This window comes from Falco peregrinus, chromosome 3, assembly GCF_023634155.1.
Source record: "Falco peregrinus isolate bFalPer1 chromosome 3, bFalPer1.pri, whole genome shotgun sequence".
Classification (NCBI taxonomy): Eukaryota; Metazoa; Chordata; class Aves; order Falconiformes; family Falconidae; genus Falco; species Falco peregrinus.
The window spans coordinates 76,576,206-76,599,038 of NC_073723.1; the positions used below are offsets into that span (position 1 = coordinate 76,576,206).

The following is a 22,833-nucleotide window of genomic DNA, read 5'->3' on the forward strand; positions in this document are numbered from 1 at the left end:
AAATTCTAGGCCGTATTTTTCCTTGAAAGTTAATCAAGGGTAGACGGCTTCCTTTTAAGCAGCCGTGAGTATGTAACAACACTTGTGCTCCTATAAGAGCATACACTGATAGGAATTGCATCAGTGTTGTTACAACCATTAGTTCTGCTGCAATGACCGCAAATTTACCAGTAAAACAAAGAATAATAATTAACGCCTCCCCTCAGCAATAATAAAATTTAAGAAATCTTGTAATGAGGAACAAAATTTCTGTTGATGCATAAGCATGGACAGTATTGTGAAGTTAGCCAAGTCTGAATTTGGCAATTTCTGTACATCTATGTGTAATCAAGAATAATGTTTTCCTGCTTTCCTAGCTCAATACATGTAAGTGTCAGTGCTGAAAGGCTACAGTGCAGATTTCAGTTGTCAGCTGCAGCATGTTACTTTGGTTTTTTTAAGGTACTTGATACCTGGAATCAGAAGGAGGAATTTTGCAAATATTCTTAACTGTTTATCATCTCATTTAAAATAACCCTTCAAAGAAATGAAACATGATGAGTTTTTTCCATCCTGGTTTTTTTCTGGGTTTGGTCTGTAAAAAAATGCTGAACTTAAAAAATCAACTTTATCACTGTTTTGAAGGTGTGATCTGTGGATTTCTCCCCACAAGATGCTGAGTATTTTATTTCAGTTGAGCAGGATATGTCACCCTGTGCATAGCAGTATCCTACGCGTGTGAGTAGTCCTCTGCTCATTTTGAGAAACTTTCCCTGACCTGATTTGTTTTATCACTTTGCTATGCAGGGTGACGTACTTGGGAAGTCAGAAACAGGTTCATAATTATTGCTCCTTTCCTGTTGTAATTGGCTCTAGTGAGGTTGCAGTGGTTCACAGCAATGATGAATTTGCTATTCAGAATTTTTCCCAGAATACATGGGACATGGGTCTCTGTTCCTACATATGGACTGACCATCTCACTTCTGGATTTCCTACCTTCCTGGGTCAGGTTTCTATCTCCTAGGAGATAGATAGTGAGAAAGAAGAGGAATCCAGGACAGCCACTACATTTTCTGGCTCAGGTTTTCCGCCTAGAAGCTCCACAAGATAAGGGGATGCAGCGTAGAAAGATTATGGGGAAATTATGGTTGTTACTATGATTTCTAGTTACTTTTGATTTTGTAAGGTTTTCTGCTGCCACGCAGCACAAATTGCAAAAAGGAAAGGTTACTTAACATACGCCCTCTGGGGTGAACTTTTTAATTCAATAGCAATTTTAATTTATATCAGATTGAACTAATGGGACACTTCAAACAGCATTATTTACTTTCAGTTTATCATTTCCATGTCCATTTTATTTTGAACAGAATGATCCTCTGACAGTATGGGAGGGATTGCGGCAAGTTTCAGAATACTTCCCTTAGCTCCTTCACAGATACACAGTGGCTGGTTCCTGAGTTTGATTAATATTTTCTGTTCAGTTAGTAAAGCAATGGCATTTATATGGAAGTTTTGTGATGCTATGGGCTTTAAGTTGTTTTAAGTTCCCTCTAAGCTGCTTTCATTTTATGATTCTAAAAATGCCACTTGTGAGCTCCTTGAAATGCTTTTATTGTTCCTTGTTCCCAAATGTGTTTGTTGTAGATTGCAGCCAGGTTCTAAGGCAAGTCAAGAGTATCCCTCAACAGTCATTTATGCCTTGTTGCATCCATCATGTATAGAACAGTTTCTCCATCAACTGCCAGGTGCACTGGAAGCACAGTTGTCAGGATTTAAAGTGAATGAGGAGTGACTTGACAAGCAGAAATGATGTTTCCCATAGGAGCAAACATCCATTCATAGTTTCTGGGAAATCTTGAGGCTGTTTGATCCAAAACATGAATGTAGCTCAGTGCAGCAAGTGCACACTGACACCAAGAATTCTTTGGTCAGCTCAACAAACAAGCAGAAAATCCTTTCACTCTTGAGTATTTCTGTAATTATGCTCACCAGGATCGTTTCACTAACATTCATGGTATTGTGTTATTTCTAACTCACAAGTAATCGGACAGTCCACTGTTTTACCAAAGTATGAGGGTCCTGCAGGTTTCAGGAACTTGTGTGCCAAGGATTGCTGGCTCTGCTCTTCATATTACTGTCACTGCCCTTCATACCAACAGAAGTTTTTTATGCTTTTTTGTAAATTGCACCAGTGTTCTTCCTAGAAAGCAAAGTCAAAGCTGCTAAGGTGGGCCATCACACTGCATGAAAAACAAATGACAAATGAACAGTGGTCAGCACTCTTCCAGACTTCAGTCTTGTGGCTTTTCCCCAGAGCAAAGGGAAGTACAAACTGCTGTTGAGGGTTTAGCTAATTTGCCTGTGATACCTATACCATGTAAAGTAAAATGCTATTGAAATGCATTAATAGATTTACATAAACCCTCTGTATTTTGAAAGCAGACTGAGGTGATTTCAGATTAACATCGTCATCAAAAGCCATTTCCAGACAAAAGCACAGTACTTGAAAAGCAACCCTTGATGAAATAAGGCCTATTTATGTATAAGTGTTTGCCATAGTCCCTGTCACCATAGTAACTGAGGCCCAGATTATTTTGTGAATTTCTGTTTAAGCACTTGAGGACCTCTGAAGTTTTAGGTTTAAGTGTTTCCCAAGTAAATGTGAACTCACTGTACAGGCCTTTTTATGAATTGCAAGAAATTTTATCTTTGTCATCTTTTTTTTTTTTCCCCTTGAGCAAGAAAGCTCTGGCTACGGGTGTAATGATTTTTTGTAGTCAGGCCATCAGTCATATGTGGAAATATGTTGAAGAGGTGGATCTAAAAGGTTATGCTGGAAACAGTCATTTTCTGAGCTTCTGGACATGTGGGATCAGAGTACTTCACTGCCATGAGTCAATTTTATGTAGCTGACTCCTTTTGCCATAAAACCATTTTGTCTTTATCCATCTCCTTTCCCTTGTATTTTGCAAGTTTTCCAGTGGAACAGGTTAATATTAAAGAGTTTGCAATACATATGTGATTGCTGGTGGAGCAGCTCACCAAGCCACTCTACATCATTTATCAACAGCTCTGGCACACTGGAGAGGTCCAGCTGGCTGGAGGTCAGCCAATGTGACATCCGTCTACAAGAAGGGCAGGAAAGAGGATCTGGGGAGCTACAGGCCTGTCAGAATGACCTTGGTGCCAGGGAAGGTTATGTAGTGGATCATCCTGAGTGCCATCACGCAGCACATGGAGGACAACTGGGGCATCAGGCCCAGCCAGCATGGGGTTATGAAAGGCAGGTCCTGCTTGACGAACCTGATCTCCTTCTATGACAAGGTGACCCACCTAGTAGATGAGGGAAAGGCTGTGGATGTTGCCTACCTGGACCTTAGTAAAGCCTTTGATACCATCTTCCACAGTATTCTCCTGGAGAAAATGGCTGCTCATGGCTTGGAGGGGTGTACCCTACACTGGGTTAAAAACTGGCTGGAAAGCCAAGCCCAAAGTGTGGTGGTGAATGGAGCTACATTCAGCTGGCAGGAGGCCACCAGTGGTGTTCCCCAGGGCTCAGTACTGGGGCCAGTCCTGATTAATATCTTTATCGATGATCTGGACGAGGGGATCGAGTGAACCCTCAGTAAGTTTGCAGATGACACCAAGTTCAGGGGGAGTGTTGATCTGCTGGAGGGCAGGAAGGCTCTGCAGAGGGATCTGGACAGGCTGGACTGATGGGCCAAGGCCAATTGTATGAGGTTCCACCAGGAGAAGTGCCGGGTCCTGCACCTGGGGCACAACCACCCCACGCAGCGCTACAGGCCTGGGGAAGAGCGGCTGCAAAGCTGCCTGGTGGGAAAGGCCCTGGGGGTGCTGGCTGATGGCTGGCTGAACATGGGCCAGCAGTGTGCCCAGGGGGCCAAGGCAGCCAACAGCACCCTGGCTTGTATCAGAAACAGTGTGGCCAGCAGGACAGGGGAAGGGATTGTGCCCCTGTACCTGGCACTGGTGAGGCCACACCTGGAATACTGTGTTCAGTTTTGGGCCTCTCACTGCAAGAGGGACGTAGAAGTGCTGGAGTGCGTCCAGAGATGGACAATGGAGCTGGTGAAGGGTCTGGAGCAGAAGTCTTACGAGGATCATCTGAGGGAAATGGGGTTGTTTAGTCTGGAGTAGAGGAGGCTTAGGGGAGGACTTTACTGTTCTCTACAACTACCTGAAAGGAGGTTGTTGAAGTGGGTGTCAGTCTCTTTTCCCACATAACAAGGGACAGGAAGAGAGGAAACAGCCTCAAGTTGCACCAGAGGAGGTTTAGATTGGATATTAGGAAAAAATTCTTCACTGACAGCGTGGTTAAGCATAGGAACAGGCTGCCCAGGGAAGTGGTTGAGTCACCATCCCTGGAGTATTTTAAATACTAGATGTGGCACTTAAGAACATGGTTTAGGGGTGGTCTTGGCAGTATCAGGTTGATGGTTGGACTCAATGATCTTAAAGGTCTTTTCCAATGCAAATGGTTCTGTGATTCTATGAATCACTGATACAGCTATCTTCATTTGTTGTTTATGTCTTTCAAGATTAGGATCAAAGCTTTGTTTCAGAGCATGAATTGGAATAGTAATCAACAGGTGGATCTCAGCATTGGGAGGATGTCTGCCCAGTGGCACAGGCAGGCATCTATACTCTTCACAGTCTATAAACTTTGGTGTATCCATTGTCTGGTAACCGTAAATAACAGCAACTGAGTCTAGATGTGTCAGACATGTGACTCATCCTTAAACTTCAGAAAGAAGATGGTGGAAGAAGTTTGCTAGCCATGTGGGAGTGTTTGGGACCAGCACACTTTGTCACAACTGCTGTGCTTTGCTCCCCAGCACAGCTCAGGAACTGACTTGCTTCGAGCTGGTGTAGAGAAGTCCTCAGACACAGGAGCTGCACAGGCTCATCTACACAACTGCTCTTCTACTGCCTCTCAGACCTACCTTAGACCCAGGCAATGCCACTCCAAAGTAAAATTGTAAAGACTAAATAAGTATTGGGAGACTCAGTAATGAGCATATGTCTGTGCTTGACTCCAGCACCACAGAATAAGCCCAGCTGTTGCTGGATAGTATGAGAAATGCTGGGTTATGCTTTTGAAGCTGTGCTTAGTTACTTGCATTTTACAACCCAAAATACCAGACAACATGCAAATTAGTCAATCTTACTTGGTTATGATGGCAAATCCATATTGTAAATGGGTCATAGACAGTTACTGGTTGTCACACACCCATTCTGTGGCACGAAAAAGGAAAAGAGATTGACAAGGGTCACAGTGTTTGGAGTAGGTGAAATACTGTTTCAGAAAAAAAATTGCTGTAGTTTTTTAACTGGTTGCAAAACCATTACAAAAAAACCCAAAACCAAACAAAAACTAAAACCACTGTAGCTGGAGAGATCACAGAATTAAACAGTTTAAAGGGCAAAGCTGATCTAGAAACAAATTCCATTAAAGAAAAGTTAAACAAAGAATAATGTTTAAAAAAGTCTGGAAGAAATAATGTTATTTTTACAAAAAGAAGAAAAAATCTAGCTTATGAAGGTTTTTTTTTTAACTTAAAGAATATTTAATTTCTTATCTGAGGTTACTTAAAAGGTTAAACACTGTAAAAACTTGAGAGTGTGGAACTGTCAGAACACCTACGTGTGCGCTTTTTATGTGGGTTTTTTTCTGAAACAGTCTTTACAAGTTTATACTTGTTATACTGCTGGAAAATAGCCAGCTGTCACACTCCACTTTCCAAGAATTAGAAACAAAGTGAAGTAACTTCTGACCTGTTACCAGCAAATATACCTAGGGTAGGTAGGCAGGCAGGCCTCATGCCAGTGATGCTTGCTGGCATTAGCAGAATGAATTAGAAACTGCAACACTGAGGAATGAATCTCTCCAGCAGGAGCTGAGAACATGTGGAAAGGTTAGAGATGAGGACTTACTGAGTAAGATTGGAAAGAAGGATGGTTGTTTTCCAGAGATACTGAAGCTGAGGTTAAGTTGCAGAAGAGTAGCTGTATACAATGCACCAGGCGTTTGGATGCCTTTGGCAGGCAATGGAAGGAATTGGACATGTCCAGGTGGAGACACATCAGCTTGAAGTAGACTTCTAGCTTAGGTTAGATGAGCTACTTGGCTTTTGGGTGACTCTAAAGGGTGATGTGCTCTAGTGTCCATGGTGTAGATGTCTTAAGATGATACAAATTGCCATATGCACATCCTTTATTTTGTTCATGTAGCCTGGGAATAGGATATGACACCTATTACTGGTAGAAGTCATACCTCTGGTTGGTGCTTCACTGTCTTGAGTGTTCACCATTGACGTGAATTTTGATGCATTCTCTGTTTCTGCTCAGGGGATGCCTACATAAAAAACTTGTGGTCTGTGCTAGGTAAGAGGAGTTTTGAAAGGGAAAATACAGTAATCTTAATTGTTTGGTGTATGTTACAAAGAAGATACTGTGATGAAGACATGTCATGCTGAAGTTGCCTACTGAGGCAATATGCTAGTCTTTGTACAAAACCTTCCTATGTTTGGTTTTAATTTTGCTTCCTCGTGGTGACTCCTAAGATTTGCTGCAAAAATACTTTGAATTCTAATATATGAATGATTTACAAACTGATCCAGATTAATTTTCAGTTTTCAATTTAGCAATTAGTTTGTGAAAATACAGTTTGAAATGGTTTGTTTATGAGCTGTTTGCTGTTCATGGCTAGTCCTCTTCAAATGGCTGCCTAAAATATGGGTTATTTTTTCAATTTCCTTCCTGGTTATCTTGAATAGCAGGTGGTGAATTTTCATTTGAAGAACCTGTGATATAAATTTGCAGAGTCATTTGAATCCTAATTAATGAAAATACCATGATTCACGAGTGTTTTTACAAATCTTTGGCAGTTGTTCAGGCACTGTAGTAAACGGATCTGGCTGATCTTACTCACAAAAAATACCTGCAGAGTGGTTTGAAAATCATGTAGCTATTGATCTTCTCTCTCTACACAGAAAAAGAACTATTTAATTTCAAAGGAAACAGTTACCCAGGGGTTTCTGCCACATCTAGAAAGTTACAGGAGTTATGAGCTTCTGTCAGTGAGAGGAGTTAACATTTGTGTGTTAGAACAAACTGTACCAAAAGGTGCCCTGCAGTATCGGATTTTGTGGTTTTCATGATCCTTCTCGATGTTTTGCTCTTTTGGTTATATGCAAAGCCATAACACCACCCTAAATTTTAGCTTGACCTGTCAGTATGCCTGATACGACACTGAGCACCTTCTGGCTGTGCACTTTATAATGAGGGTCAACACCTTTCAACCAGGGTGTGTGCTTCTCATAGGCTTTGTCCATCAAAGCATCTTTTCTTTTAAGACATTTTGTAGCCATTAAAGAGCTCCTGCTGTTCTAAAGATGTGTGAGAGAAAGTCCAGGCATCCTGCTGTCTGCCAGCTTTGCAGAATTGGAGAGGGGATTTATTTGGTGAAGACCAACTATGACCCTTTGTAAGCAAACAGGTATTTCCACAGTGTCTCCAGTGAACTGTGCAGTGCCTAGGAGAATAAATGCATTGGATCATAATGCTTCAATTCAGATGGCTGAGTGTGAATGCCTAAACAAATGGATGTTTTCAAATAGGAAGTGAGTGATTTTTCCATCATCTGCCTATGCCAACTAGAGCTTATGAGGTGCGTTCCAGATAATCATTTATTTCTTAAGTTCAGGGAGCTAATTGCAGTGTTGCCATAAGCAGTAGTTGTGTAGATGGGTGAGATCCTAATTACTCTTGAACAAGCAGGAATGGGAAGAAGTCGGGTTCAGAATGAGTGTGTTTTGAGTAAAATGAACAGAAAAGAAGTTTATGTGGATGTAATCAGTGAGGATAAATAAAGTAGTGTGTGCCTATTTCACAGCATGTACTCTAAAAGGTGTAAATTTTTGCGTTGTCATTATGAGAAAGGAAAATGAAACAGAAAAGGGGACTGAGCAGAATCTGAGAAAGAACTATAAGGGATTATTTACCCCAGTGCACTTCCTTATGCAGGTATTAATCCATGGGCAAATCCTTCAATTTGATGGACCTATGCTGGGTTAGCTGCACAGGTCACAGAGATGATATGGCTTAGATTTCTGTTAAAAACATTGCTTTAAGAGAAAAACCCAAAACATTTACAAGGGCTTTTTTTAATTAAATTAATGTTTTGCTGGAGAAAGACAGACTTGGCAGATTTTTTTTCCTGCTTAAATATATTTGATTCTTAAAAATATTCATAGATTTCAGTTTGCTTTTTTTTTGTATTGGGAATTGACAACAGGGACATAACTCCATGCGGTGACATACTGGATTGGACAGACCTTGTCTTTACAAAGTAAGATATAAGACATTTCCTACCCAGGCGGCTTCTCTTTTTAGTTTGTTAAACCAGAGCATTTCCCTTATGGATATAACAGTTAAGCTAAGCTGTCACTTCTGTCAGTGAAAGAAGTTAAGGAAAATTTGGGTTTTATGTTAAGCAGTGCATGCTTCTTTATGGTATCCTTCTGCATGGGCTGGAATGAGCATACCCACATCTTCGGTTGCTTTTCCTTCATACACATAAGAAGAAAACGAAGTACAGAAGAACTACTGCTGCATGTTAAGTTAAGCCTAAAAGCAGGGTGTTGGTCCCGGTGTCTGTAACAAACACAGCAGTTTACAAGACCTTAAGATTCCTCCCTAAAGGTGATGGGAGTTTTTCAATTGATTGCTTTGATAGCTGGAGCTGAGTCTTAATTAATAAATGAAGGTTAAAATGCTCTTACCCAGAAATGTAGATGCAGCCACTGTCTACACTCATTTGCACTTCTGTGCAGAAAGGATTAAAACATCAGTTATGAAAAGTGTTACCCTCTAACTTTAAAAAAAACCACCAACAAAACCACAAAAATCCCTAAATCAAAATAGTTTGTTTGACCCAGAAATCACTTCCTAATTTTTTTAATTGTCATTCATACAAAACCCATTCCTTAAACAACACCATGTTACGTCTTTTCAGAGTTCCTGTAGAGCAGACAATGTGATGAAATTTCTAAGGCTCAAGCTAAGCATCTCTTAATTCATGTCCAAACTGGATTTGTGCTTCTGGGTAGCATGGAAATGGAAAAAATTTCTAATAAGAAATAATTGTTATATGTAAATGTGCAGCTGAAAAGTAGCCTTTATAAAGTGCTACCTGAACTTGTACTGGTGAACAGATAACTATGCTTCTGTCTTCAAATCTGAATCTCTTGTTACAATGGCAATACTTAAACTTTCAAAAGGGGTCTTTTTTTATCTAGATCAGCTACCGGCTAGAAAATCATCGTACTGACTATTTATTAATATACAATCTAATTGAAAATGTGACTGCAAATATGATACATGAAAATCACAGACTCCTTGGCCATGTTTTGATCTTGCCAACTAGAAATTGAAATGTTTGCACCAATTGGAAGTGTGGAGGGACCCAAACCTAGCAATATAAGTTGCTTTTCAGCTTTTTACAATTGTTTGCAGAATGGTAAATTTTAAGAGAGTGGAGAAACTGATATGAAGCATATTTTATAACTATTTAAAGCCCAGAAGCATGGAAGAAAAGGCATGTAAATCAACTGAATTTTGGGAGTCTGTAATGGAAATAAATAGTATGGGCATCTGTACCTTTGTGGGAGCACTGCTATTGATCTGCTGCTGAAAGCCACAAACAAATTGCTGGTGGCAAGGAGGAACATGGGGTTTTTTGCATGAGGTAACAGCAGCCAGGCAACAGCTTTGGGGAGCATCCTTTTCGTCTAACTTTCAGTGACATTGTGTACTTAAGGTAGCTGAACAGATCAGTAGCCTTTACCTTCCACAGAGCTGCCAGTGGCAATGTGGAGTGTCTAGTTCTAATTAAACTATTAATTGAGGCTGTTGGATTAGATAAGTTAGATAATATGACTACTCCCTCAAAATTTATGACTTGATGACAGATATCTTTAAATGTAAAGTCCATTATTAATTATGTGTGTATTAAAGGTATAAAGTAAGACTGCAAGCTTAGTTGAAAATGTGTTGTCTTTCCTTACTAGTGGTTTGGAGTGGTAAGGCATTTTGGCTCAACTGCAGTCATGAAGATACAGAACTCTCACGGCAACTTTTTAAAAGCTTTAAACACCAGTTAACAGAGAGATCTCAGAATACGTGTACACAGGGAAGTGTGGTCAAGTGAGGGCATTTTCAGTGGCTACTCCCTGGACAGGCTTCTTGGCCATGCATTATTGACCTCCTTGTGTTGTGATCTGTGTGCTCTTGTTGGAGAGGTGAGAGGAGGGGGGGAAGGGGTAGCCAGTCATGATGGGTCTTCAACGTGCTGCAAAGATGGAGTGTGCAGCTTCCTCCCCCACCCTGACAGCCTGAAAGCAAGGTGCTGGGCCAAGTTTCTCAGCCTTTCTGCTATCTTCCTGGTGATGGCACAGCTGTACCAGTATGTTTAATGAAATAATTATCCTCTTAGTTGTTTCTTCCAAAGAGTCCTTTGAAAAGTAGAAATTTGTAATACTATAAAATACCACTGCTGTTTGCAGCTGTGATCTATAGTAGATAAAGCTATCAGTTTTAAACTGCAAGTCTTCAGTCCTGCTGCCAACAATGACCTTATATATGGCTATAAATCTTCCAGGAGTGTAATAAAGGGGAACTGCATTTCACTGTAATTGGTATGTCTTACATGCAGGCAGAGAACATTAGGAATTCTGTGTGTAATAGCCAGTGCTTCCCAATATTCATGTCAAAACAGAGGATGTAGTACTGTGAGCTGCAGGAGTCATTCAGACACATTGCAGTTTTCTATCCCTAAGTACTCTGATTTTATCATAGCAGTGCTGCCCTAGTTCAGGAGTTTGTGGCATTCATTTTATAAACTTTATTATGAGGTACTCACAGCTCTTCTGCTCTGTGCATCAGAAGTCATTCTGGAAAAGGAAATTCTCTTAACTCATTGCTATGGCTTTATTTATATATTTTCCTATTTTAACGTTTGAAATACTTCAGTCAAAATGTAAGTCTGACTTTGAAAATGCTAGCTCTTTTTCAAGCACTGCGGTCAGAGCAATTTTATGAGGAATTCAGAGACCCAAAATGCAGATAGGTACCCAATGAGATTCACAAAATAACGTATTTCCCATTGAAGTCAATTAGAAATGTAACTTGGTTGTTTCTTAAGCTTTAGGAATTTAAATGCCTTTAAAAAAAATAGCTGTAATTCATTTGGGCACTTTTGAAAATTTTATGCTAAAGCTTGTTTTTTTTCATGTGAAAGTCAGTTTCTGGTACTGAACTAAATAGATTAATGTCTCAGTGTTACAGCTTGAATTTTATTTAGAACTGTTCAGCTGTTCTTGAATTTGAATGATTTAAAACTAAATATCGTTAAAATACTACTGATGTGCATGAGATTTAAAATAAAATAAGAAAGTACTCACTGGCTCTGATACTCATGGTTGAGCAACAGCATCCCATTATTAAATCCTGATCCACCATTCCTGCATCCCAGCTATTGTCATTCTACAGTGTCTTTTGGTAAAATTAAGTGCTGCAGTAAGCAAGTCCAGTTCCTATGGAGAACTGCAGGTTGTTATTTCTGAGAAAAATCTGTCATTTTGCCTAGCTGTGTCTGACCTCCCACTCAGCCTGTGTGGCACAAAGAGGCTGACTGGGGAGGAGAGCAGGAGAAGCATAGCGACTAGAAGAGAAGCAGGCTTGATAAGGCTTCAGCATGCTTTGTGTTGCTGCTCTCGTCAGCTTGCTCCTGCGAAAAGATGTTAGGCATTAAGAATTTGCTCCTGTCACCTAGCTTTTTAACTCGAAAGGTATTCTTTTTGTGCACATACATGTGGATACATAACTTGGCCTAGTGCTTACAGAGGTAACAACGCAAAATATTGGATACTTAACTGTTGTTGATTTTTCTTGGAATTGGACAACCTTTTTGTGATTTGTGTTTATGTCAGTGTAATGATTCCAAGACCTATCCAATGTGACTGTAGTGCATGCAAAAATAATCCACATCAGATAATACAGACAAAATTATGTCCATAACCACAAAGGCCCAGACTCCTTACTAAAGCATTTTCTACAATTCTCTTTCCCTAGAAACAAGAGTCTAATGCTCTCCTGCTCTCTCCCTGAAGAAGTTAGGACTCTTCTTGTTCTGCTTTCCACATTTTCTCTATCTAGGTGAATGCAGGGAAAGGAAAATAAAGGCAGAATGATACCAAGACTGAAACTGAGGACATGGCTCTGTGTCGTAGCCCTTACAGCTAGCTCAGCTTCAACAGAGGCTGCTGTCTGGGTTGAGAGGGTTTCAGATTCCTTCAGCCAGGTGTCCTGTGTGACACACACGTGCTTCAAGCTGTAGTGCAGGTGGTGGTGGCAAAGGCTGTACAGCTCACTGCAGGGGAAGGGGGCCGGTGGGTGAGTCAGTGACCAGAGAGAGCACGTCACAGTGATGAATCAGGCAGGCTGTTGAATTCAATACCCAATACAAAAACTTCTGTGATTGTCCCTATCTTCATCCCTACATGGCTTCTAAAGTCTAATGGAGAAGTTTGGTTTCTCTGAACATGGTCTTTAGAAACTATGTCCCAAGCTGTGAATACTTGCAGCAGCTATCCCCTGGAAGATCTATTTCAGAAACATCCTTATGAATTCTTTCAAATGGTTTCTCAGAATGTTTAAAGCTTAAATCCATGACCTGCTGGTGTCCTTCGTAAAAGCTGAAATTCTTTCTTCATTTCCAGAAAACATACCTACCAATTGCATCAGGTTTCAAAAATTTGTTCTGAAGAAACTCAAGTCTTATTTGGGCCTGTGAATCCAACTGTTGCATCCTGTACTTCCCAGTACAGTAAGACTTCCCTTCAACTGAGAAAAATATTAATAGTATCATTTTGGTGGGCCTTTGCAGGGTATTTTTTAGTCCTAATCACCAGTCACTGCAATTGTTTCTCTTCCAGTGTTTAACCTTTTGACTTCTGCATGCCACACCGCCAGCTGTACCACCCTTTGACTGTAGTATTTGTGTTTCAGACTGGACACATAAAACTTTAGGGCATTTCTCTCTGCTGGCCTATGGTTCAGGAATTTTTAGCTTGAATGTGTCACGTAATCTTTTGCACAACTTACATTTAGATGAAACTGTGTCTTCAGTTTCTGCCTGTTCTGGTAAGGGAATTTTCTGTCATATAAAACATGCAAACTTTTAGCGATACACATTGGGAACCAGAGTTCATAGACTCTCCAAGTGCTGGTCTGTACCTTGAAATTACACAGATCAGAGTGCCAGCTGCTTGGAGAGCACTGATACATTATGTTGTTCACAGAAATGCTCTGCAGCAGAAGAGATGCACTGAGAAACCCTGTTAATCTTACCTTCCTTGAAAACCAGACAGCATTGCTAAGCAGCAATATTTATGCTTTGGTTCAATTTTGTTTGCTATGCTCCGTGCACTGAAGCTGATATCTCTCAGACGGTTGTTACGTTTCTTGTTAATATTAGTAGGAGTTTTATAAAAGTTAATTCAAAGAAAGTTCATCAGTTGATAAAGGTAAGAAAGGTGACTGAATTGAAGCTGTTCCTCAGCCTCTGAAAAGACCCATCTTGCACACTGCAAAACTATGAGACACACAAGCTAGCACGGGGGCCAAAAAGTGCATTAGATGGTGTTAACAAAAACATAGTTTAGAGCCAGCAAGGTGCTTGCTGTCCAGGCATCAACGAGTGTGTAGCGGCATAGATCTATCTCGAGAGATTGGCTTGCTTAAATTTTCATAGTCTGGCTCATTGCAAGTCATAAATTGCTTTTGGTTTAGATTTTCTTTGTGGACTACAGAGATTACTGCCTTATGTGCCTAAGGAAACATAGTTTGTTTTTTGCAGTCTTCTGTTTCTATTGTTGATAATATAAGCAAGGAGCAGAGCTGTGAGCTAAGGTTTCGCTGCTGAATCCTGTGACGCTTAACTAGGATGCCCAGTATGTAAACAGATTATTTTATTTTAACGGAAAGATATTCTGGCTTCTCCAAATACTTTGTCAACTAAAAACCCTAATAGCTTTCAAATAAAACTGGACTCTCTCAAGGACAGTGTAATTTTAATCATATGCAGGCTTGATTCTGATCCCAGTGAGGGGCCAGACTGGCCACTCTATTCAGAGCCAAGCAGAATTGGCTTCTATCCTTAAAACCACAGCCATGTTCACTGCCACATTGGAAGGGATCTCTTATGGGCAAAATTATTTGGGTTACACTTCTTGAAGTTTATTGTGCTATTTGGCAAAACCTTACCACTTCTATTCGTATCAGGTGTCAGAGCAGAAGAATTTATGCTGAGGAAAACCAACATATATCACACAGCAATAAAATAAAAAAATCAGAAAATAACTGGATCTTTTTCCCCCTTTTTTCAGAATATTGCAACACTTTCACACTACTGCTGAAGATTACACCATCATTTTCACATCTGGATGCACAGCTGCACTTAAACTGGTAGCAGAAGCATTTCCTTGGATACCTGAAGGCACAAAGCAACCCAGCAGTCGATTTTGTTACCTAACTGACAGCCACACATCTGTGGTGGGTATGAGGGGGATAACTGCCTCAATGAATGTCTTGTCTGTTCCAGTAAAAGCAAAGGAAATCTTAACAGAAAAAAGCAGGTTACTGGCTGAAGAACAAAACTGTACGACACCTCATCTTTTCTGTTATCCAGCTCAGAGCAATTTTTCTGGTACCAAATATCCCCTTTCATGGATACAGGATATCAAGTCTAGAAAACTGTACCCCATCAAAGTACCAGGGAAGTGGTTTGTTCTACTGGATGCAGCTTCATATGTGAGCAGTTCTCCATTAGACTTGGGAGCGCACCAAGCTGACTTTATCCCTATCTCATTCTATAAAATCTTTGGATTCCCGACTGGTTTAGGAGCATTATTGGTAAATAACCGGATTGCCCCCCTCTTAAGGAAAACCTATTTTGGAGGTGGAACTGCAGCTGCCTACCTCGCAGGAGAGGATTTTTATTTCCCAAGGAAATCTATAGCAGAAAGGTAAGGTTTTGTTTAACAAAACAGGGGGTTTGCTGATACGCAGATGTCTTAGTGCCTGCACTGGGCTGTGACACCTGTGCTTTTTTATGCAATTCGATAGTTATTTCATATCTAACTCTTTTCTTCTTAGTATTCTTTTTTGTATCTGAAGAACATAATCTGAAATACCTACCTTCCTTCTCTGATCTAGTTTGTCACAACTGATAAAAATATAAGGCTTGATTCAGTAATATAAAGGTCAGTCCACGCATTTTTAAAATTTATATTTAAGGTACCTCAGTGGTACCCTGGTTTGTTCTTGAAGCTATGCATCTGGAGCAGTTAGGCCAAGGTTGATCACATGGTGTAATGACCCTCGGTGAAACTGGAAAGTAAAGTCCATGTATTTCACTGGAAAGGTGGTATGCTTTACTCTCAAGAGAAGATTTATCAGAATAACATGTGCAGTAAGATAAATTACCTAGGACAAATATTTGTAACACTCTTATTCCCTGACTGAGGTTCTAGAGAAACTGTGAAGCTCTCCTGCAGAAAATAAAGGACACCTGAAGGAGGTCAAACATATACACATAAGGAAATGCAGGGCAACAAGTAAGCTTCCCCGGTTCTTCAACACCTTGAAACACCACTCTTAGTGATGCGTGGTCTTTCTGCCTCTCTCCCTCATGCCAGCAACAGCTTACATAAATGCAGTAAAGGGTCTTCTCTCGTGTCTCACATCCAGTAGATCTGCACAAAGGAAATGCTTGAGATCAGCATTTAATATTAAATTACCATCCTTGGAGAGGATAGAAGTGAAAAGAGGAAGTGGTTAAAAAAGCCATTCATGCCTTGCATCTGTTCATGGATATGTATTTAGCAGCACAATGTCCTGCATCTCCCACGATGTAAATGTCTGACCTTTCACTGTACGTGTAGTAGTGCATAATGATGCTTCATGTGTGTGCCTCTCTTCTAGGTGTGTGCTCCGAGTGCTGCTGTGGGGTTTTGGTTCTGGTCTGGTAGATGCAGAGGCCAGCTGCATTAGCCTTTCTGTCTTGCCGTATGAGGTTATGCATTATTTCTGAAATAGAAATTGGTATGCTACATGTCCAGTTAATCCTTTAATTTAGAAATAAAAACAACAAGGAAACATTGGCATTCCTGCCTCTGTTTCTGGATTTTCAAACCAAAGAAGGCTTTGAAGTGCAGCACTCACTGAAAGTCAGGATGAAAGGGCATAAGAATCACAGGATCCTAGGATGCTCATACGTCACCTGCAAGCCAAAGAGAAAACCTGCTTTAATTTGACCTAGGCAGGCTCTAATTTCTGATTGGCTTTTCTAGAGGTAATTGACACACAACTCCTGGGATTGCATAGTGGATAAATGTATCTGAAATACATTTTATATTTCAATTCTACTTTCATATGTTTTTTTTAATTAAGAGGGGAAAGGTATGAGGGAACCTAGTATCTGGTATCTTTTTCAGCACTTTTCAGGGGTTGCCTTAACTATAAGCCTTTCATGTATCTGAGGCTGCCACTGCTTTCAAGGGGTTTTTTACTAGATCAGAAAAAGGGGCTACTTCAACCTTTTTCTACTACAGAGTTATAAACAAAGGAATTTGTCCAGTTTGATTCCTCAGTCAGGCTGGGTACAGTGTCTAATTGTGGTATGAGGAAACCTAACTAAAATAATCAAATCTGACAGCTGAATACCCAGGCATGTGATGCTAGTTCCTGTTAGACACCAAAGTGTCATACAGACAGTCTGAGTCATTGTACATAGGTAAATATTTACATTTGTCCTCATTTCATCTTTTAGTTATTATTTGAAAAACTAATATTTAAAAGTTCATGTTTAGAGCATCGTTGATGCTGCCTGTAATCCCTAGTGAACTGTGGAGACTTAAAGTCCTACCTGGAGAGGCCTGAAGTCTTCAAAGACAGGTCAGGAATGAGGATAACCACTTTCTTGAAAAAATAAAAACAGTATTGAAATTCTCAATTCCTCCAAGCTGTATCATCCAAATGTGGTTGATTTTTTTTTTTTCTTTCAGATGTTATGGGGTTTTGTTTTCTTATGTTATTAAAGTGTTTTCCTGATAATAAAATGCAGAGTTAAAGCAGTTAGGAACAAAACTACTAGGCTTCAATTGAAATGCCAGGCCACTATGGCCAAAGCTAATATGATTACCTTATCTGCGGCCCATGTTTCCATTTCTTTGCTAGTGACTGAAACACCTGGGTAGTTATTTCTCATACACACAGCAACTGTAGCCAGGTTTCATCCCTGCCAAATTGCAGTTAAGAGCCTCCATCCTTGGAGGTATCCAAACCCAACTGGATAAGGCCTTGAGCAACCTGCTCCAGCTGGGTATAGTTTGGGCAGGAGATTGGACTTGAGATCCTCGGGGGTCCTTTCCAGCCTGTGTGTTTCTTTGATTGATTGTGCATACCTCTGCCAAGCCTCATCTGCATTCTGTCTTTAGGCATGTCTTTGTGTTTTCAAAAGGTTGGTTTCTTAAAACATCTTTTTTTTAAAAAAAAATCTTGTTTACAGTGCCGAGTTAACAATGGGATTGAATACACTGAAACATGTCATTTCATGTGATAATTTATAAGGAAACTTAACTCTAGCAAATACCACTGGAAAAGTGGATTAGAAATGTGTAACTGAATACTGTTAGCAGAAGGTATTCCCTGTCCATGCATAATCAAAGTGCAGTGTACTACGGAAATAGTTTTTTCTAAGTCAAGGTGAAACTTGAGTGGAGATGTGTAATGAGAGGGTGTTTATTCATCTTTCCTTCCCAGGACTGTCGAAGTGGTTGTTACCTTTTGTCTTAATGGATACTGTTTTTGCTGCTGTTTCTTGTACTTTATTTTGTTGTTCTTGCTATATAAATTATTGTATCACAGTCTCTCTTGCATTCCTTTAATACCCTTAAATCACTTCCACATTTTCCCATTTCATGGCAGTAGCCAGTCTTCCTATCTCAACTTTTAAAATCATGTTTATTGTATTTTCATCCTTATATCAAACAGCTTGACAAATTATTATTATAATTCAAAAATCTAGCCTCATTTCCCATGTTTTTTTTCTGCACAGCATGAGATAATAAAATAATATGATTATGTATAGCAAGAAGTCAGCGATAAAATATTCATCATCTGCCCTATTTTTCTTTTGTGTCTGGGACTGCTATTCAGAATCTGATCATCCTGGAATTTATGACTAAGGGAAAAGAAGCTGTTGTGTTATCTGTAAATTGGATATCTGCATCTTAGTCTACCAGTGTGAAATATCTAGTGCATTAGCTGTTGTGTGTTTTTCGTTTCCAAATGCATTTTCAAAAGCTTTGTAATCCAGATGGCATGACTTTGTCCCTGACGAGTTTTAGTGGCTCTTGCCTCTGCTGCTTGAACGATTTGACAGCCCCAAAGTGGCACCCACACTTTTGTTGTCTGTGATGCATTGTACTTAACCAAAGCAGATTTCTTTATTCTTGATGCTGTAGACTTTTTGAGGTGATTCAGTGGTTGATATATATGACCTACAGATAAAAGGTTAGATCCCTTAAGTTCTGCAGGAAATGCCCTTAGGGAGGGCCCACCTGTATTTGCTGAACATAATTTACCACTTTGGTGAATTATACTAGAGATAACCTGGACAACTCTTGCACGTGCCTATGCAGGTGTGCATATGATGACAGGGTTTGGATTCTCACTTGCGTGCTCAGTTTGTACAGGCTGAGGGGAAGAAAAGGAAGGAGTGGGAAATGGAGGCAGAAAGGCAGGGATGGGAGCTATCACCAGGACCCAACAGCTGGAGCTAGAGACAAAAACCTGAGGTTGGGTGGTGGATATGGAGCAGCTAGAGAATCCCTTGGCAAAACACTGGTCTTCTGCTTGAAGTCATGTCTTTAACATTATTGCATGTTTCTGTCAGCACAGGAAGAAGGAATATAGTGATAGGTGCCGATTTATTCCATAGAAATACATGGAATAAATTTTCATATTTATATAGTGCTCTATAGCACTCTTCATAGTGCTGAGAAATCACCTAAGGACTGGGTCGTGTTTGGAAGAGCACGATACTTAGGCACATGTTCACCTTGTAGTCTGGCGTATGCCCACTGACTTCATGCTCAAGGGCTCTGTCCATGGGCCCATGATTACTTTTGTGTGGTAAGTGGGCTTAAATATCACCCTGTTAACTATTACATTTTTTTCAAGTATTTTGTTATGCTGCTTCCACATTTTTGTGACGTTTAGATATCTCCAAACAGAACCACTTATGGGGGAATTTCCAAGTCCATAAAATTCCTGAACAAACATCCTTTCAAACAGCAGTGATGACTTTCAGATGAGCTACTTGGGAGATGGCGGGGTCTTCATCTAATTTCTGATGTGTGTGCACCATGAGGCTGCCTTCTGCACGGGACAGACCTATTGCAGCCACTGAACAGGCAACAAGGCGGTGAGCAAACCTCTTCCTTCCCCTCATCCCGGTGCAACTCCGTCCTACAGAGATGAGAGGCCAGAGGCCACTGAGCAGAACTCTGTAGGGCACTCACACAGCTGTTCTCCCTGCCTGAAAAGTAGACAAAGTCCTTTCATTTAGCTGATAGAACTTAATTCTGACAACTTTTACGTCTGTTTTTCAAAACAGCTGTGTAAAAATAAAAGTTCCTTTCTGAGTAACTAAAAGAAAGTTCAATTAACCTGTTACTCTTCCTTCTCTGCAGAAGTGTTAAATATCTGCTGGAAAGCTTCAGGCAGTTTGTCTTGTTACCTTTCAGGACATCCAAGGCGTCCACTGACGTTTGCTGTGTTTTTCTGCCAGCCATCACTGCAGCCAGCCAGCTTCTTCAGTATTTGATGCAAAGGAAAATTTTGCTTAATTCTTTTTCTAGCTCCCACCATTAAGGATGCATTTGAATGTCGCTTTGCACTCTAATCCTCCAGGTGATATTTTTTTTCCAATAGTGAAGTTGTTTCATTGCCTGAAAACTCAGCAAAATCAGAATAAACTGGAAGTTGTAGATCAGTGAGCCAAATGGAATCCTGTGGGGATCACTTTTGATTTTGATTTAGCATGGGATTCACCTTAAATTGCTGAATCTGGGATAAAATGAAAGCAGTGCCTCTGATAAATACTTGTAGAGTGCAACCAAACACTTACAACGTATTTGTGAACTTGGATTAGTGCGCAGTCCCCCCAAAAGAAGCAACAATGCAGATAAAACGTTGTGGAGGCAACACATCTGGCAGTGATGGCTTGCTTCAGTCAGTCAGCCCCACCCTTGATCATTTGTACAACTCTGAGATGTCTTGTCTTATATTCACAACCTCTTGCCTTGAAAACCCCTATTAGTTTTGAAGACAGCCTTTATTCTTGAACTTTTGTTTGAGCAGCTGGTGTTCCTTTTTAGCTACACAGCTGGAGAAGATTGGTGGTTAGGATATTCCAGGTTATACAAAACCCTAGTTCAGTGTTTCCAGCCAAGGTTCAGGCAGATACCTCCCAGTATACAAAGCCAGCTCTAACTACCAGGCTCTTCCAGCAGAGATTTGGGGTAAAAAAAGAATCACCTTCCTTTCTACTCCTGAAATGCCTGCTCCCATGTTTTACAGAGTCCAGAGCCACAGAAGGTGCTCTTCTGAGTAAGCTCTTCACAGAGTCCCAGAGATAAATACGATTTTAGTTGTGTTTTCGTCCTCAGGGTTTCCTGTTGCACAATTGGGAAATCCCCATCTGAAGTGGGTCACATTTAGGGCTTAGAACTATAAATGCAAGGAATGAGCAAAAAAGATAGGCATCATGTTGGTTAATGTCTAAATATTTGGGTCTATTACAGCATGCAGTTACAGTATACAGATTCCCAAAGTACTTTTAATCAAACCAGTTCAGGTCCTCAAAGCAATGTAGCCACCATGTCATAGACAGCCATGCCAGGTAATTTACATTGCCTTGGAGGAAGATCCTACATTTCGGCACACTGGAGTGTCTTTTGCTGGGGGAGGTGGTTTTTTTAAGAAGGGGAGGTGGAGGATCTTGCTTGCTTTTCAGCAATGTTCAGCGAAATGAAATTAATAAAAAACAGAAATGCCAAGAATTTTGAACTGTTGTGGATTCTCTGTACTTGGAAGTAGGCTGAACTTAAACTAAGCATGTTTCTTCTCTCATTGCCAAAGCCTCATTGAAAGCCAGTAGCAATCATGCACCTAATGTAGTCACATGCCTAGTGCACAGAGGCTGATGTAAATCACATCAAGCATCAATCTGTATTCTTAACTACCTCCATCCCAGTATACAACTGGCACCAAATTATTGACTTGAAATAAACCTTATAAATTGCTAGGAAGCTACAATGCATGCATTTTTAAATAAGAGAGATTTGGAGCTCACTATAAAATGCATTTTTCTTAAAATATGAAGTGTTTTGAGTGATAGAAAAAAGGAATTCTGTTACATACCAGGACTTGCTTTTGCCTTTGATCAAATACAGGAAAAATTCTGCCTGAACCAGGATGTATCTTTGTAGTCATTGTGGCTAGCAAGTTGTCATGACATAGTTTTACCCTAGGGAGTTCTTATACTCAAATTTAGAAACAAACCTTGTCCCTGAGTCTTCTTCAAAAGGCTTTGTGAATTTCTAGCACCAGCTATTGGGATTTCATAGTATTTGTTTTCTGATGATAAATTTATTGTACACTTTTTGTTGTGCTTTGTAGATTTTACATTTGTAACTGATTAACTTGTTTGATATATGAGGAAAAACAATGGTAGCTTGTTTGGCATAAACATTACTTTTTTTTTTTCTCTTCACCATTTGTATGGTGTACTTAGAATATCTTGATATTAGCATGTAAAAGGGGTGAGACTGGCTTTTTGACCCAGACAGTATTTACAACATACAAGTCCTGTTCAGATAATGTTAAGGGATTGATTTACTTCAAAGTGCAGGAATTAAAGCTTTTGCTCTCTCTTTTTACCTCAGGCAGTTCTTAGGAACAGGACTTGCTATAAATACTCCATGGTATAGTATATAATTAGTATAATGCTCTTCGTTTGACTGCTGAAGTCAGAGACAAAAGTGTGAGCTCAGGCAGACATACGGAAGAGCTGTAACTAGTATCAGGGGGTCAATTTAGATATTTAACATTATTTTAACCTAGTTTTTATGTGCTACAAATCCTCCGGCATGTGTGCGTGTGTGTTTTAAATACTTCCACAGTGATGCTGAAATTTTTCTGAGCTGGCTACTGAAACTTTATTGTCTCCTTTGGACTGAGTTTAATCCTTGTTTACAGAGTGTAGCCTGAGATGTGCAGAGAGCACAGAGTCCAGGCAGTAGCACGTGCTGCCCGTGGGCTTGGCCCTGCATGGGGCACATCCCTACACCTCTCCAGAACCACCCAAGAAGGGATGAATCCTTCTCACATCTTCCCTCCTTCCTCAGGAAAGCAATTGCTGCTTTTTTCTAACCTTCAGTGGGGGACTTCCCTGCTCCTTCCTTGTACTATAGTACCTCTGCTGCCCAAGCAGGGGAAGGGTGGTAAGGACATCATCAGGGCAGGCAGTGACCATGACAAGGGGTTTATTTTTTGCATTTTGAAATTTTTTTAAAGCATGAGTTTATGTGAGCGGGAGAAAAGCATGAGCTAATAGAAATGAGGAAAAAGTAGAATGGAAGTGACAAAAACAGAGGAAAAGCTGAAACAACATGTCTTTAAGGGTGGCAGCCCCAGATGTGGTGA

The 22,833-nt window shown here is 40.3% G+C and overlaps 1 protein-coding gene across 1 annotated transcript in view; it reads left to right on the forward strand.

Annotated features, from left to right (window-relative positions):
• MOCOS (molybdenum cofactor sulfurase) overlaps window positions 1–22,833 on the forward strand; it is a 232,778-nt gene that overhangs the window by 72,200 nt on the left and 137,745 nt on the right. Inside the window, exon 4 of the mRNA XM_055799822.1 lies at window positions 14,448–15,086. Coding sequence (XP_055655797.1) covers window positions 14,448–15,086 — 639 coding nt within the window. The remainder of the gene's footprint in view (window positions 1–14,447; window positions 15,087–22,833) is intronic.